General features: G+C 42.3%; 1 protein-coding gene across 1 annotated transcript in view; it reads right to left on the bottom strand.

The window, feature by feature from the left end:
• Positions 1 to 6,601: 6,601 nt before the first annotated feature.
• MRPL58 (mitochondrial ribosomal protein L58) overlaps positions 6,602 to 17,570 on the bottom strand; it is a 29,822-nt gene continuing 18,853 nt past the window's right edge. Inside the window, exons 5-6 of the mRNA XM_089682638.1 lie at positions 13,354 to 13,523; positions 6,602 to 6,884 (exon numbers count right to left, since the gene is read on the bottom strand). Of these exons, the coding sequence (XP_089538764.1) occupies positions 6,800 to 6,884; positions 13,354 to 13,523 (255 nt within the window). The 3' untranslated portion in view covers positions 6,602 to 6,799. The remainder of the gene's footprint in view (positions 6,885 to 13,353; positions 13,524 to 17,570) is intronic.

The following is a 17,570-nucleotide window of genomic DNA, read 5'->3' as shown; positions in this document are numbered from 1 at the left end:
CCAATGGCCCCTACCCGGAAATGCTATATATGATTTTGTGCAGCCCTGCAGCAGTATTTTTGCTATAGGGAAAGCGGTTAAAGATAGTAATTTTGGGGTGCCAGTCCTCAATGATGCAGAGAAAGACATTCCCATAGAGTCCAGGAAGAGGTAGGCAGCTGCAGTGTATTCAGGGGACAGCCCCATAATGGTAGTGAGTATTGCAGCAAATTTATTTTTTATATTTAAACATACTCAGGCTATTTTTGTAATAGAATTGAACAGAAAAGAAAAGAATAGAATAGAAAAGAATAGAGGGGAAAAAGGAACAGAATAGAAAATGATTATTATTATAATACGAGATTTATATAGCGCCAACAGTTTGCTCAGCGCTTTACAATATAACGGGAGACAATACAGCAACAATACAGTTCAATACAATAGGGATAGGAGGGCCCTGCTCCTGGGAGCTTACAATCTAGGAGGGAGGGGCTGGTGGTACAAAAGGTAGTAACTGTGGGGGATGGACAGGTAGGAGTCAGGGGCAGACTGACCATTTGGAAGCTTGGGCATTGCCCGAGGGCCCAGGGTCAGTAGGGGGCCCCATGAGATGCCCCTGGTACCTTTTGCATAGGCTTTTTTGAGTTTGGGCAAGGACACAGGGGCCCCAAGATCCCCTATTGCCTGGGGGCCCCATGAGTTGTCAGTCCGCCCCTGGTAGGAGTAGAAGATTCCATTATTAGCTGAGGGCAGCATAGGCTTCCCCGAAGAGAGAGTAGGCGATAGTCTGATAAATTGGGGTAGAGAGTTCCAGAGGATGGGGAAAGGTCTGGAGAAGTCCTGGAGATCATCATGGGAGGAGGAGACAAGGGAGCTAGAGAGCAGGAGGTCATGGGAGGAGCAGAGAGTATGGTTTGGGTGATATTTGGAGACAAGATCGGTGATGTAATTTGGGACAGAGTTATAAATGGCTTTATATGTTATTGTTTTGAATTTTATCCGTTGGGCAATGGGAAGCCAGTGGAGGGATTGGCAGAGAGGGGTGGCAGATACAGAACGGTTAGTTAGGTGGATGAGTCTGGCAGCAGCATTCATGATAGACTGAAGAGGGGATAGCCTGCGATTCCGTAGGCCAATGAGGAGGGAGTTACAATAGTCAAGGCGAGAGATAACAAGGGAGTGAATACGTTGCTTAGTGGTTTCAGAGGTTAAGAATGGCCGTATCTTGGAGATGTTGCGGAGGTGAAGTCTACAATAAAAGAATAGAACAGAATACAAAAGACAAGAATAGAATAGAAAAGAATAAAACAGAAACAGGCCAAAAACAGAATTGCTCCATAGAAGGCACCATAGGCAGGTTACACATGCCTTCCCAATGCCACCCTGAAAATTCCCTTGCAAGCTTTGGGTTTTTTAAAGGGTAAGTCCATTGTTTCACAACTTCAGATATCTGGACCCCACTGTAGTGCACATAGTGTCTGGGATGCCCCATGTTGCCAGTGTGGCAGTCTGTACACTACAATACACAACCCAAGGCTGTCCATCGTAATGCTTGCAATGGCAAGTGCTTATTGGTCTGTGCAGCCAATGGGAAGCACATGTGAGGCTTCTGCTTCCATTAGGCTTGGTTATCATTATTATTATTATACAGGATTTATATTATTATTATTATACAGGATTTATATTATTATTATTATACAGGATTTATATTATTATTATTATACAGGATTTATATTATTATTATACAGGATTTATATTATTATTATTATACAGGATTTATATTATTATTATTATACAGGATTTATATTATTATTATACAGGATTTATATAGCGCCAACAGTTTGCTCAGCACTTTCCAATGTAAAGGGTGACAATACAGCAACAATACAGTTCAATACAAGAGGGATAGGAGGGCCCTGTGCCTTGAAGCTTACAATCTAGTTCAAACCTATGCAGTTTGCGTTTGATCCGTTTCTGCGGTGCGTTTTTGCACATGCATTTTTCTACTTATTTTTGATGAGTTTTGGCTCTTTTTTTTTTCAAATTGCTGCTGGGCAGAATAAAACACATCAAAAACGCACTACATGCTTTTCTGCAGCATCTCCATTGAAGTCTATAGAACCAAAAAAGCAATGTTTTGCATTTAAATAAGTCCCTGACCCTTTCAAAAAAATGCACCGGGTGAAAACGCAGAGATATGAACTTGTCCCATAGGAAATCATGTTAAATGGACTGCTGTGCGTTTCTGCGAAACGCATCAGAAAATGCACAGGTGTGAACCTAGACTTAAAGCGGAGCTCCAACCAAAAGGGGAAGTTCTGCTTTAAGGACTGCTCCCCTGCTCCCCATTAAGGATTGGCACCTTTGGGAGAAGGGTACCCGATTTTGACTTAGGTGATCGGAAGCGGAAGGTGTCCTCCCTCCCTCCCTCCCTGTAGTCTTTTGGGACATGTGACAGGTCCCAGATGACTACAGGACCATTCATGAAGCGCAAGCTGTCACAGCCGTGTGCCCACACTGAAGATGCCGGCGCCTGGAATACAGGATGGCTGGTGAAACGGGCTGCGAGGGACACACAGCGGGACCGAGGGACAGGTAAGTGGCTGATTTTTAAAAGTTAGCAGCTACAGTTTTTGTAGCTGCTGACTTTTATCTTTTGACAGGTGAGTGGAACTCTGCTTTAAGGTGTCCCAGAAGGAAGGGCTGCTTCTTATTCAGGGCCGCCTTTAATGCAGGGCAAAAGGGGCAGCTGTCCTGGGCCCAGTTTTTGATGAGGGGACAAAGCAGTTGTCCCTTTTAGCCTGCGCTGATAACAGTTTTCTCCTCCTGGCACCTACCAGTACCCGGCACAGGCTAGTGTCCTGCAGTGTCCCCTCTAATGGCCCTGCCCCTTCTGCACTGACTCCGCCCGCCCTAGCTCTGTCTTATGCAGGCCATAGACGGGCCAAAAATCGGCCAATTTTCACACTGTTAGTGGGTTAATTGGTCGGCACTTTTTTTTATCAGTCAAGTTGGAAAATTTCTGGCTGATTTTGACGATCGGACGATTTTCCCAGAAATGATGGGCAAATCGGCCGATCGTTTTACTGATAAAAAATCTGCGCATGAGCCGTGACCTGCAAGAAGAAGAAGAAGAAGAAGAAGAAGAAGAAGAAGAAGAAGAAAAAGAAGAATTCCAGTCCGCTATTATATTTTATATGAAAAGTCTTGCGGTTGCAACAATGTATCTATTTGTATCCGAATAAAAACATCTTTATCCAAAATGGATACAAATAGATACATTGTTGCAACCGCAAGACTTTTTCATGTAAAATATAATAGCAGAGCTCTCTGCAAGGGACAGAAGTAATTATGGGGTTAAATGCCGGCCGTAGGTGGGACGAAAATGGGCCGATTTTTTTTACCGTTGGTGGTAACGTCGGCCGATCGAATGACCAATTTTTTTTTTTTTTTTTTTTTTTTAAAACGGCCGTTTTTCAACCCGTCTATGGGAGTGAATCTCTTCGCTGGAGATGTGCTGTGCCACTCCCCCTCTCCAGGCTCTTCTGTGGACAGCTGCCGCATGAGTCTACTCTGCCAGGTGAGTGGGGTGTGTCCTCAAAGACTGTGTGCCGAACCCTGAGCCCGGCTCCCCCTCCCCCCACCTCTGACAACTTTGCTGCAGAACTTCTTGCAGGGGGGAGGATGGGGCTGTTGAGTGTTGGAGTTCGGGACAGCAATTGGCAGCTGTGGGGTTCACTCTCCTTCCCTCCCCCCTGCATTTCCCATCCATTGCTCCATAGCAGAGTATGGAGGAGGAGAGGTGCTTGTGAAGCCTGGGAACCAAGATTGACTGACCACCATCTCTCCACCCTGAACAATAACACACCGTAAAGAATAACCCCCTCCCCATCCTAAACAATAACCCCCACCTCTCCACCCTAAACAAGAACCACCTCTCCACCCTAAACAAGAACCCACTTCACCCTAAACAATAACCCCTCCCCCACCTTTCCATCCTAAACAATAATCCCCACCTCTCCACCCTAAAGAATAACTCCCTCTGCACCCTAAACAATAACCCCCTCCCCCACCTCCCCACCCTAAAGAATAACCCCCTCCCTACCTCTCCACCTTAAACAATAACCCACCTCTTCACCCTAAAGAATAACTCCCTCTGCACCCTAAACAATAACCCACCTCTCCAACCTAAATAATAACCCCCTCCCTACCTCTCCACCTTAAACAATAACCCACCTCTCCACCCTAAAGAATAACTCCCTCTGCACCCTAAACAATAACCCCCTCCCCCACCTCTCCAACCTAAAGAATAACCCCCTCCCCACCTCTCCACCCTAAAGAATAACCCCCTCCCCACCTCTCCACGCTAAAGCATAACCCACCTTTTCACCCTAAAGAATAACCCCCTCCCCCACCTCTCCACCCTATACAATAATCCACTTCTCCACCCTAAAGAATAACCTCCTCCCCACCTCTCCACCCTAAAGAATAACCCACATTTCCACCCTAAAGAATAACCCCCTCCCCCACCTCTCCACCCTAAACAATAACCTACTTCTCCACCCTACCTCTCCACCTTAAACAATAACCCACTTTTCCACCCTAAAGAATAACCCCCTCCCCCACCTCTCCACCCTAAAGAATAACCCACCTTTCCACCCTAAACAATAACCCCCTCCCTACCTCTCCATCTTAAACAAAAACCCACCTTTCCACCCTAAACAATAACCCCCTCCCCCACCTTTCTATCCTAAACAATAACCCCCACCTCTCCATCCTAAAAAATAACTCCCTCTCTACCCTAAACAATAACCCACCTAAAGAATAACCCCTCCCCCACTTCTCCACCTTAAACAATAACCCCCACCTCTCTACCCTAAATAACCCCCTCACCACCCTAAACAATAACCCACTTCTCCACCCTAATGAATAACCCCCTCCCCCACCTCTCCACCCTAAAGAATAACCCCCTCCCCCATCTCTCCACCCTAAACAATAACCACTCTGACTTTCCACCCTCAACAACCCCCTCCCCACCTCTTCACCCCCTGGGGTCCTGTGTAATGATGGAGGTAGTATAGGGGAGGGGGTCCTGTGTAATAATGGGGAGTAGTATGGGGGAGGGGGGACCTGTGTAATAATGGAGGCAGTATGGGGGATGGAGGTCCTGTGTAATGATGGGCGTAGTGTGAGGGAGGTCTTGTGTAATGATGAGGGTGCGAAAGTGCATGGGGGGGGCCCAAGAAAATTTTTGCCCAGGGTCCAATCAGTATTAAAGATGGCCCTGTTGTTATTGGTCACTGCAGTCATGTCTCCTTTGTGAGCATTATGATGGATGCACACTCCGGGGATTGTGGTGTACAGAATACAGACTGCTACATTTGTCAGTATAGAGCATCACAACCCTACGTGTAGCAAGGTCTGGAGGGTGGTCAGGGTTAGACATGTGCAAAACAAAAAAATTTGTTTTGTTTCAATCCAAAATCTAACAAATTTTGTGTACTTGGATTTGGTAAATCTGTTCAATTTGTTTTCGGGATTCGTTTTGGTAATTCGTATTCAAATTCAATTCGAAAACATTTTGACCAAATTCAAAAAGTCGTTCACATTCAACATTGGTTCAACCAAATTCGAAAAGTTGTTCAAAATCGAAAAGATTTCAACTGAAATAAAAAAAAATAGCTGGCTATACACATATAGATTTGAAAAAATAAATGAGGGTGCGCATCCCTCTGAATGCATTCTGGGAGGACGTCTTATGATGACCCTCCCAGAACTAGACAACCGCGCTGTAGCCATCATTCAGCTATAGCCCGGTAAGAAAATGGTTATTCATCCAGATGTAAGAAAGCCGAGTGGGGTTTAGCTGTCACTGGAAGCTGACCTTGAATGACATTTCTATATGTACAGTATCTCCCAGAAGGGAGTCCACCCCTCACATTTTTGTAAATATTTTATTCTATCTTTTCATGTGACAACACTGAAGAAATTACACTTTGCTATCATGTAAAGCAGTAAATGGACAGCTTGTATAACAGTGTAAATTTACTGTCCCCTCAAAATAACTCAACACACAGCCATTAATGTCTAAACTGCTGGCAACAAAAGTGAGTACACCCCTAAGTGACAATGTCCAAATTGGGCCCAATTAGCCATTTTCCCTCCCTGGTGTCATGTGACTTGCTAGTGTTACAAGGTCTCAGGTGTGAATGGGGAGCAGGTATGTTAAATTTGGTGTTATCACTCTCACTTTCTCATACTGGTCACTGGAAGTTCAACATGGCATCTCATGGCAAAGAACTCTCTGAGGATCTGAAAAAAAAAAAAAGAATGGTTGCTCTACATAAAGATGGGCTAGGCTATAAGAAGATTGCCAAGACCCTGAAACTGAGCTGCAGCATGGTGGTCAAGAGCATACAGCAGTTTAACAGGACAGGTTCCACTCAGAACAAGCCAGCATCTACCAAAAACCGAAACATTTTGGGTGGTATATGTATAAGGAACAGGGAAATTCATTCTGTTGTCTTGTTTTAGCAAGAGTGACTGACAACAACTGTATGGAGGTGACAGTACTAAAGCTCGGGCATAAAGTGCAAATTTAATGGTCAATGAACACTGGAAATTCTGTACAGAAGTTTATTAAATATTTAGCAATATGTATAAAATGCTGCAATCTCGCACAATGTGTAGAGCACATATTACATTTTACCCTCCAGAAATCTTTATTTATAACTGGATCTCAGGCTTCTTCGTAACCTGAGACTTCATCTCAAGCCTTTTCGCTGCAATACATAGTCCATTACTGAAGTATTGGCATCACTTAATCCATGCTCACACTCCTACTCTGTTTTATAGAGGAATGAATCTTCTTTTGTCGTAACCGTTCACGGTTCATATTCTGAAGTCTGTAAGCAGAAATAATATCAGAGATTAGTTCCCAGCTCGTTTTCATTTTCAAAGACAAAAAAAAAAAAGTTAGACCTCAGTCACACAGACATACTTAAAACGGAGTTCCACTCATTTGCCTCCTCCCCCCCTCCACTGCCATATTTGGCATCTTTTGACAGGTATCTGAATCCCACTTCTGGCTCAGTTCGCCACGGCGAAGTGACACAGAAGTTCGGCCCCCTCTTCCCTCCTGCAGTCTTCTGGGAACTTTTACAGGACCCAGGAGACTGCCGGACCAATTAGGAGGCGCAGCGTGACTCACACATGCGCAGTGGACACCAGGTTGTGAAGCCACAAGTTGTCACAGCCTGGTGCCCACAGTTGACATTCCGGCGCCGTGGAGGAGAGAAGGGGAGAAGGGACGGAACGGGTGAGAACATCGCTGGACCCTGGGACAGGTAAGTGTGTGTTTATTAAAAGTCAGCAGCTACAGTTTTAATAGCTGCTGACTTTTAATAAACACAGAAATGGCTGGAACTCCACTTTAGTTGTACGCCTGTGCTTGCCTGCTCAGGATGTACAGGTGTTCTATGCATCCATGTGCAGGCAGTCCTATCCATCCACATAGACACAGCTGCTGCTCCCAGTTTGACAACCATATGGGTATGTGTGTCCCTGAATGCAGGCAGTGTGAGTTTGGGTAGCATGCACCCACTAATGAATGGGACTGCCTGCACATGGAGGCATGGAACACCTCTAAACCCCACGTAGGCAGACACGGCAGCTTATGTATGTCTGTGAGAATGAGGCCTAAAAGAAAAGCTTTAAATGTACCTATAGCCAACATTTTTTTTCAGTTTTGGATTGAACAGGGGAGGATCACACCCGTCAGGTTTTTATTGAGTGCAAAAGCACTCCTCTCTATAAATCACTCAAAAAAAACAAAAAAAAAACTGGCTTAGCCCAAAACAAAAGAGCAACAGTAATAAAGACATTGAGCTGCAATAATTTTACAGACATTATTCACTACAATTCAGGTATATTTTCCAAATATTATTCTCATACACCAAAATCATGAAAAAGCAAGCAAAGGGGAAAAAAAAAAAAAAAGAAAATCGAAGACACGCCATGGTTAATAGTGAAATGTGTCAAGGCATGCATGTTTTGTTAACATCTGGTGGCTCTGCTCAATTCAGGGGACACTGAAAACATATCTAGGAGACTCCATTGTATGAGGGTGGTAAAATGCCCCCAACACAGGAAAATCCCATCACCAGCTGTTTTCAGCACCATAAAAGGTATTTAATGCTGGGCATATTCATGATAGACTCTGTATCTATTGCCTGCAGCTGTTTTTTTTTTATTCAGTAGATTGCATGTATGCTTTGCATGGGAAGAGATCGTATTCCTTGGAATTTTGAAGGTGGAATACAGTGTTCTAACATTCATATTTGCATTAACAAAACAGCTCTCTGATAGTGTTACTTGATGTGAAGAGATTATTCTTTACATGGGAAGAGATTGAATTCCTTTGAGTTTTGTAAAAGAACTATGGTGTTCAGATCTCTATATTTGTACTAACAAAACTTTCTGAGATTGAAGCTTGTTGCAAACATTCAATGTCTTCCAAATGTTAGCAAGGACTTAATGTTTGAAATAATGGTGGTAACACTAATCCACTATAGGAACCTTTATGAATTTCAATGGTAAGAGTGGAAATATGACAGTTCATTGTTTGAACTTTCAGGAATGTTGATCCTTGTGGATGCTAATGAACGCTGTGCTACTGGTCACAAGTGACATTTTGTATAAATCCATAAACTATACTTAAAATATATTACAGTAAGTCAGATTTACCTGTATGCTGCACTCCATTTGGCAAAAACACCCTGCTCGTCCTGTTGGTATCTACGAACTACCTGTTGAATGATCCCCCATATATTGGCCGGCACACCAACAAGATACTTTTAAGCAAGTGGTCAGTATAAATGGGCAAACCTGGCGGGTGAAATGCTTGAAACAGTTTCATAGTAGTAATCTATGACTTGCACCTTAGGTTATTACCTACCTTTTGGTCAGTGGTGTTTTATCCCATGTGAGTAGCCCGAGTGTGTTTAAGTCCCTACATGATGGTACGAAGTCAAGTGGACAAGGAACAGGAGTACCTAAATGGTCAACTGCGCCATAAGAGTTATCTAGGAGGTGCTTTTGTTTTTTTTTGTGGGCCTTACTAGGACAAATGCCAACTGAATCTGCACAACTATGATGTAAACACTGGCAGTTTGCTTGAGATAGCCTTGTTGGCCACTTAGGGCGTCTTACACTTTTTGTTCGATCTCAGAGTATTAGATTGGCAGTGATGTAGCAATCCTGTGGTCTATACACAGATATCTACACCATGCCAAACACCAATTAGCTGTTTTTAATTATGTATATGCAAGATGTTGTGTGTTTGCTTATATTTTCCCCTTTTAGACTTTTTTTGTAATAACATTTTTTTTTTTTATACCAGTGAAGACTATTAAGGTCCTTTAAGCCACACCTATCACCTAAAGCAGCCTCTCTTAACCACGGTGCCCAGGCAGGGTGCCTTGAAGTTTCTTCAGGGGTGCCTTGGCAAAATGTCTAAAAATTGCCCAAAACTTGTATGCAAGCCTGCATTTTAGTTACACAAAGCCACAAGTTTTCATTGTGTACCATTACAGCCTTCTCGCCGCCGGCATCCTCATAACCAATGACATCATCAGCTGATAAGGAGGATGTCAGCTGCTTGCACAGCATTCTAGTTTTCCCCTCCCCTGCCCCTCTCCATCAGTCCTGGGGTCACCTTAGCTCAGTGATGGAGAGAAACTGAGGGAGAAGAGAAACACTGGAATACTAGTCAGTACCAGTGTGAAAAAGTGTATTTGCTTTGGAAGAATAAATCACCTCTAATGTTGGGTGTCCTACATGTGTGGATGTTGCCGTGTTATATAAAACTATTAGAATAGTTTTGCACATTTTAGAATGGGGTGCCTCAAGACTGTCAATTTTAAAGGGTGCATCAGGACTGTCCATGATAGTAAAGGGTGCCTTGGGACTGTCCATAATTTTATCTGCTACAGTTGGGAGGCGGTTAATGAATGATACCCATATACAGTGTATGTAAAAAGTTTACACACCCCTGTTAAAATGTCAGGTTTCTGTGATGTAAAAAAATTAGACAAAGATAAATCATTTCAGAACTTTTTCCAACTTTAAACGTGACCTATAAACTGTACAACTCAATTGAAAAACAAACTGAAATCTTTTAGGGGGGAAGTAAACATAAAATAAAATAATGTGGTTGCATAAGTGTGCACACCCTCTATAACTGGGGATGTAGCTGTGTTCAGAATTAAACAATCATATTCAAAATCATGTTAAATAGGAGTCAGTACACACCTGCCATCATTTAAAGTGCCTCTGATTAACCCCAAATAAAGTTCAGCTGTTCTAGTAGGTCTTCCCTGACATTTTAGTAGCATCCTACAACAAAAGCCATGGTCCACAGAAAGCTTCCAAAGCATAAGAGGGATCTCATTGTTAAAAGTATCAGTCAGGTTACAAAAGAATTTCCAAGGTATTAGTGAAAACAGTCATCATCAAGTGGAGAAAATATGGCGCAACAGTGACATTACCAAGAACTGGACGTCCCTCCAAAATTGATGAAAAGACGAGGAGAAAACTGGTGTTTTAGGCTGCCAAGAGGCCTAAAGCAACATTAAAGGAGCTACAGGAATATCTGGCAAGTACTGGCTGTGTGGTACATGTGACAACAATCTCCTGTATTCTTCATATGTCTGGGCTATGGGGTAGAATGGCAAGATGGAAGCCTTTTCTTATGAAGAAAAACATCCAAGCCTGGCCACATTTTGCAAAAACAAATCTGAAGTCTCCCAAAAGCATGTGGGAAAATGTGTTATGGTCTGATGAAACCAAGGCTGAACTTTTTGTCCATAATTCCAAAAGATATGTTTGGCGCAAAAACAACACTGCACATCACCAAAAGAACACCATACCCACAGTGAAGCATGGTGGTGGCAGCATCATGCTTTGGGGCTGTTTTTCTTCAGCTGGAACTGGGTCAAGGTAGAGGGAATTATGAACAGTTCCAAATACCAGTCAATATTGGCACAAAACCTTCAGGCTTCTGCTAGAAAGCTGAACATGAAGATGAATTTCATCTTTCAGCATGACAACGACCCAAAGCATACATCCAAATCAATAAAGGAATGGCTTCACCAGAAGAAGTTCAACGTTTTGGAATGGCCCAACCAGAGCCCAGACCTGAATCCGATCAAAAATCTGTGGGGTGATCTGAAGAGGGCTGTGCACAGACAGATGTGGAGAGTTTTTGCAAGGAAGAGTGGGCAAGTATTGCCAAGTCAAGATATGCCATGCTGATAGACTCATACCCAAAAAGAGTGCTGGAATAAAATCAAAAGGTGCTTTAACAAAGTATTAGTTTAAGGGTGTGCACACTTATGCAACCATATTATTTTAGTTTTTTTATTTTTACTTCCCTCCACCTAAAAGATTTCAGTTTGTTGTTCAACTGAGTTGTACAGTTTATAGGTCATATTAAATGTGGAAAAAGTTCTGAAATGATTTATCTTTGTCTCATTTTTTTTACATCACAGAAACCTGACATTTTAACAGGGGTGTGTAGACTTTTTTATCCACTGTAATATATATGTGAATGTGAGAATCCTCCCAGCTGTGTGCGGGAGCTGCGCCACTGCCAAAATACACTGATCAGCGCTGCATCCAATTGAGCAAAATTTTCTAACAAGCCCATTCGTGAGAAGTCAATCATTACATCGACTTCTCATGGAAAGGAAATAGCCATTGATGTTTAGACATGTTCAATGTTTGATATAAAAGCATTTATATTGTTTTATGTTATAGATCTTGCTATACATTTTCCTCAGTTTCCAGCAAGGATCAGCTTAAATTAGTATTTACAACAATTGAGTACTGTCCGTGATGGAATGTTAGTTGTGCTAGCCATGCAGCGTCAATATGAGGACTACTGGAAGGATATTATCATTTACTGTATGGCAATTATGTTAAACTGACCTGTAATATATGTAATTTTATAAAGGTTTCGAAGTGGAATTTTACCTCACCTATTTTATCCTCCCCTCGCCACACCTCTGCTCCTACATCTTTAAAAATCCCGATGTGTGTACAGACACGCTGCAGTCCCGAATACCTGGGACAGCTCAGTGCCGTATCTGTGCTTGTGCAGAATCTCACAGCGTGCATAAGCCCTCTTGTAAGACTGCCTCCTGGGAACTAGGGGTGCCTACAAAATTTTCACCTAGGCAAGAAAGCAGGAAGAAGAAAAAGAGAGGAAGGCGCTTCTAAGTGCAGTATTGACAATTTATTAAGTTAAAACAATGGAAACTTTGCACTTACAAGATAAATGGTTAAAAAGACTCATCGTGTGGCGATTAGATCCAGGTGGGACATTCAGCCGTCCAGCAGCAAACTATGCCTATAGGATCAGGAAGTAGAGTCCAGGATGTGCCTGTGCATCAAAAATGATGCTTGGAGAGCTTACAGAGGTCTGAAGAAGGAGCCTATTGAGCATGCTCCAAAATGCATTACCGCCCCCTTCACCTGCCACATCTGACTCTGCTCTCCAAGCATCATTTTTGATGCACAGGCACATCCTGGACTCTACTTCCTGATCCTATAGGCATAGTTTGCTGCTGGACGGCTGGATGTCCCACCTGGATCTAATCACCACACAATGAGTCTTTTTAACTGTTTATCTTGTAAGTGCAAATTTTCCATTGTTTACTTAATAAATTGTCAATACTGCACTTAGAGGCACCTTCCTCTCTTTTTCTTGTTACTGTATTAGAGCCTTGCTTCCACTCTAAGAAGAGCTGCCTCAGTGTTACTGCTCCCATCCATCCATCCATCCATCCCTGATATCCATCTGGCACCTTTATCTTACAGCTACAGAGGTTGGGTTTCAACATACATTTTCAAGAAAGCAGGAAGGGCTGCCTTGCAGCTCAAAAACTGTACTTTACAAATAATGACAAAATATTTTCCAGTTCTGTAAGAGGGAGGAGGCGGGTTCATGTAATAAGTGAAGGTCTGCATTATTTGTCTGTTATGTAAAAAACAAAACAAAAATAATATCTGACAATTTGTAACTATTATGGTGGTATTAATGACAGTCAATTAATTGAAGTACCTCTAAAATCCCACTCACAATTAAGTTCTTTTTGTAATACTTTGGGGATGTGATACCATCTCCTCCTTGATCAGTCATGTAGTATCTAGTTTAATAATATAGTAATTTTCTGTGTCTGCAGTGAAAACGACCCTACATTGGGCAATGCAGATTTCATAGAAAAAAAAGTTACATAAAAACATAAACTGGCAACGTAAACACTTCTACAGTTTACACATTATTGCACACTGCAAATAATCTCATGCTTTTACCTAGTTTTTCGAAGTTCAATATCTTCTTTTGTCTCTACTTTTGGCTTTCGGCTGGCCTCCGAAATCATAGTGCGGATTTTATCCAGACAGTCTGCCAAGTTACGCATCTGGTAACGACTAATTTCTGAAACTACAATTAGCTCCCCATTTTGGTTGATCCTGTTTTTGCTCTACAGTCAAAAACATACAAAGAGGAATCAATAAATACAAAATGAAGGACACATAACTAAGAGATGAGAAAGTGGCAAAAGAAACTAAACCTTAGAGGATTGGTGCACACAAACATTTGTTAAAAGTAAACTCGTTTCTTCCATTAATGTTGACGTTTTCTTGTGTACGACGATCTTACTACTTATCATGAAGTGATCTGTATTCTATCTACACTATGTCCTGTTTGTTGCACATGATGTGTGAAATATCTGGAATAAAGAATTTGCAAATAAATAAACTTTTTTTTTTAGGTTTTGGATGAAGTGGTGAGGGTTAAGAACAGGGGTGTCAAACTGGTGGCCCTCCAGCTGTTGTGAAACTACAAGTCCCATCATGCCTCTACCTTTGGGAGTCATGCTTGTAACTGTCAATCTTGCAATGCCTCATGGGACTTGTAGTTTGGTAACAGCTGGAGGGCTGCCAGTTTGACACCTGGGGGTTAGAACCTTTATCAAGTTTTGAATGCTTTCTCCTTGTTGGGGAGATTCATCCTCCTTATTTGTCCTGGGTTCCATTGTCGCTGGGACAGCAGAAGATTCAAAAATTTTACAGCTAACCCCCAAGAGGAACAGAGGGAAAACCTATCTGTGTGACATCTGTCTAAGATTTATTTCCTGTAGAGAAATAGTAAGCGAGCGCTATCTGAGACTAAGAAAAATAGCCGCTAGAACACCAAAAAGGCAACCAAGGACAAACCTTCCAATAAATCTATATAAAGAAAAGGTGCAGCGCCAGATGTAAATATAACTAGATATATTATAATATATAATATGTCTAGTTATATTTACATCTAGCGCTGCACCTTTTCTTTATAAGATTTATTTCCGCTTGTTTTGGAAGGATTTGCTCTCACTTCCTGTTGTGTTATCAGGAAACGAAGTAAAGGGAAATCTCCCCAAAGGGAAAGACAAATAAAAAAACATTTTTCAAAACTAAAAAGGTTTTTGCTTTAGATCTTTTGAGTTAAGATTGCTCCTTGTTTCTATTCATTCATGTAGGTCATTGTGAGTGTATGATGAACACATAGCAAACTCATAAAGACATCATAAATGCTTCTTGCAGACTACAAAGGCAGATAGGCAATACTACCTAGTCCAGGACCTGCCTCTATGGTTGGATAGTGAAGAAGCAGCAGCACATTGTTGAGGTCATTCACACAGTGCTGACGCTCCCTCGCACTAAAGCTGGTCATACCCTAGTAGATTTTTGAATTAACATACAAACGAAAATTCTCAGTGCATGAAATGACTTGAAAATTTTGTTCCAAAGTACTTTAAAATTTTTATAGTTACATTTTTGAACAAATGGACTTTTCTGAATGAAAACCACATACCCTATTAGGAATTTGTTCTTTCAAAAAAATATTTCCATCCTACTCCTTCAAATTTTCTTATCACTATGGTTAAAAATGAACATCGGCATGACCCTACTAATGACAGAAAATTGAACAAACATTCCTAAAACAAAAAAATTCAAATGAAAATTCTATTAGTGTATGGGCATCTTAAAGCACAGTTCCACTCACACTGTAAAAAAATAAAAGTCAGCAGCTACAAAAACTGTAGCTGCTGACTTTTAAAAAAACAGCCACTTACCTGTCCCACGATCCTGCAGTGTCCTCCCTGCAGCCCGTTTCACCGGCCGTCCTGTGTTCCAGGCGCCGGCATCTTCAGCGTGGGCACCACCCTGCGGCCGGTGAAGTGGGCTGCAGGGAGGACACCGTGGGATCGTGACAGCTTGCGGCTTCACAGCCGGGTGCCCACTGCGCATGCGCCAGTAGCGCTGTGTTTTTTGAATGGCCCTGTAGTCTCCTGGGACCTGTCACGTGTCCCAGAAGACTACGGGGAGGGAGGGGGGAGGATAACTTCTGCTTCCAATCGCCTAGGTACCTGTCAATTTTGGGTACCTGCTTCCCAAAGGTGCCAATCCTTAATAGAGAGCGGGGGACCAGTCTTTAAAGCGGAACTTCCCCTTTTGGGTGGAACTCCACTTTAAGTCCTGCTGTGCAGCTGGACATAAGAGGGTAATCTCAAGGAAGAGTACATCTTTAACGTCCAAGAAAAGTACTTGTGTTATTTGCCTTTAAACATTGATGGAATGATTAAAAAAAACCCTTACAGTCAGCAGTATGTGGATTAAAGTGTATGCTGAGCCAAAAATAATTTTCTAGCTTAGATAGGGGTGTAATGATTAAGGGCTGGTTCACACTAGTGGACGCCTTATAATACTCCCACGCGCTGTGGAATACATAGTGCTGACTGCACTGCATTTGTGCATAGCATGAGTCCAGTTTATTTACTTGTTATTTGTATTGTATCATTCAACATTCTTCATGCATGTATGTCCCTGTGTACAATATCATGTTTTTGTTTTGTATACAACTGTTTTATGTTCACACTTTCATCATCAAATCACCTTACAGAGTCTTTAGGAGAAATTTATTATTGAATTACTATTCATATATTTTTATATGCATGTTATCAATAATAACTTTCTTACACCACCCTCCCTTCAATGGAGTCTTAGTAACAAACAGGGAAATTTAGGTGATGGTGGGCAGGAAAAGACTTTACAGGGAAAGTTGATATTCTCAATATAGTTAAAGGCTAAGGCATCTAGCAGCATATTCTCAGTTTGGATTGCCTACAGTGCATCCAGAAAGTATTCACAATGCTTAACATTTGTCACATTTTGTTATGTTACAGCCTTATGCCAAAATAGATTAAATTCATTTTTTTCCTCAACATTCTACAAACAATACCCCATAATGGCAACATGAAAGAAGTTTGTTTTGAAATCTTTGCAATTTATTAAAATAAAAAAAATAAAAAAACGGAAAAAGCCACATGTACATAAGTATTCACAGCCTTTGCCATTACACTCAAAATTGAGTGCATCTGGTGCATCCTGTTCCCACTGATCATCCTTGAGAAGTTTCCACAACTTGTTTGGAGTCCACCTGTGGAAAATTCAGTTGATTGGACATGATTAGGAAAGGCATAAACCTGTCTATATAAGGTCCCACAGTCAACAGTGCATGACAGAGCACAATCAAGCCATGAAGTCCAAGGAATTGTTTGTAACATCCGAGACAGGATTGTATCAAGGCACAGACCTAGGGAAGGGTACAGAAATACTTCTTGAAGGTCCCAATGAGCACAGTGGCCTCCATCATCTGTAAATGGAAGAAGTTTGGAACCGCCAGGAATCTTCCTAGAGCGGGCCGCCCGGCCAAAATGAGTGATTGAGGGAGAAGGGCCTTAGTCAGGAAAGTAACCAAGCACCCGATGGTCACTCTGAAAGAGCTCCAGTGTTTCTCTGTGGAGAGAGGAGAACCTTCCAGAAGAACAACCATCTCTGCAGCACTCCACCAATCAGGCCTGTATGATAGAGTGGCCAGACGGAAGCCATTCCTCAGTAAAAGGCAAATGGCAGCCCATCTGGAGTTTGCCAAAAGGCACCTGAGGAACTCTCAGACCATGAGAAACAAAACTCTCTGGTCTGATGAAAGAAAGATTGAACTCTTTGGCCTGAATGCCAAACATCATGTCTGGAGGAAACCGGGCACCGCTCACCACCTGGCCAATACCATCCCTACAGTGAAGCATAGTGGTGGCAGCATCATGCAGTGGGGAGGTTTTTCAGTGGCAGGAACTGGGAGACTAGTCAGGATCAAAGGAAAGATGAATGTGGCAATGTACAGTCATCATTGATGAAAACCTGTTCCAGAGCGCTCTGGACCTTAGACTGGGGCGACGGTTCATCTTTCAACAGGACAACGACCCTAAGCACACAGCCCACATAACAAAGGAGGGGCTACGGAACAACTCTGTGAATGTCCTGGAGTGGCCCAGCCAGAGCCCACACTTGAACATCTCTGGAGAGATCTGAAAATGGCTGTGCACCAACGCTCCGCATCCAACCTGATTGAGCTTGAGAGGTACTGCAAAGAAGAATGGGAGAAATTGCCCAAAAATAGGTATGCCAAGCTTGTAGCATCATACTCA

This window comes from Staurois parvus, unplaced genomic scaffold (assembly GCF_062004578.1).
Source record: "Staurois parvus isolate SC_StPar_1 unplaced genomic scaffold, SC_StPar_1.0 ptg000293l, whole genome shotgun sequence".
Lineage (NCBI taxonomy): Eukaryota > Metazoa > Chordata > Amphibia > Anura > Ranidae > Staurois > Staurois parvus.
The sequence above is the reverse complement of the archived record's forward strand: the minus strand, read 5'-3'. Positions and strand labels throughout refer to the sequence as shown.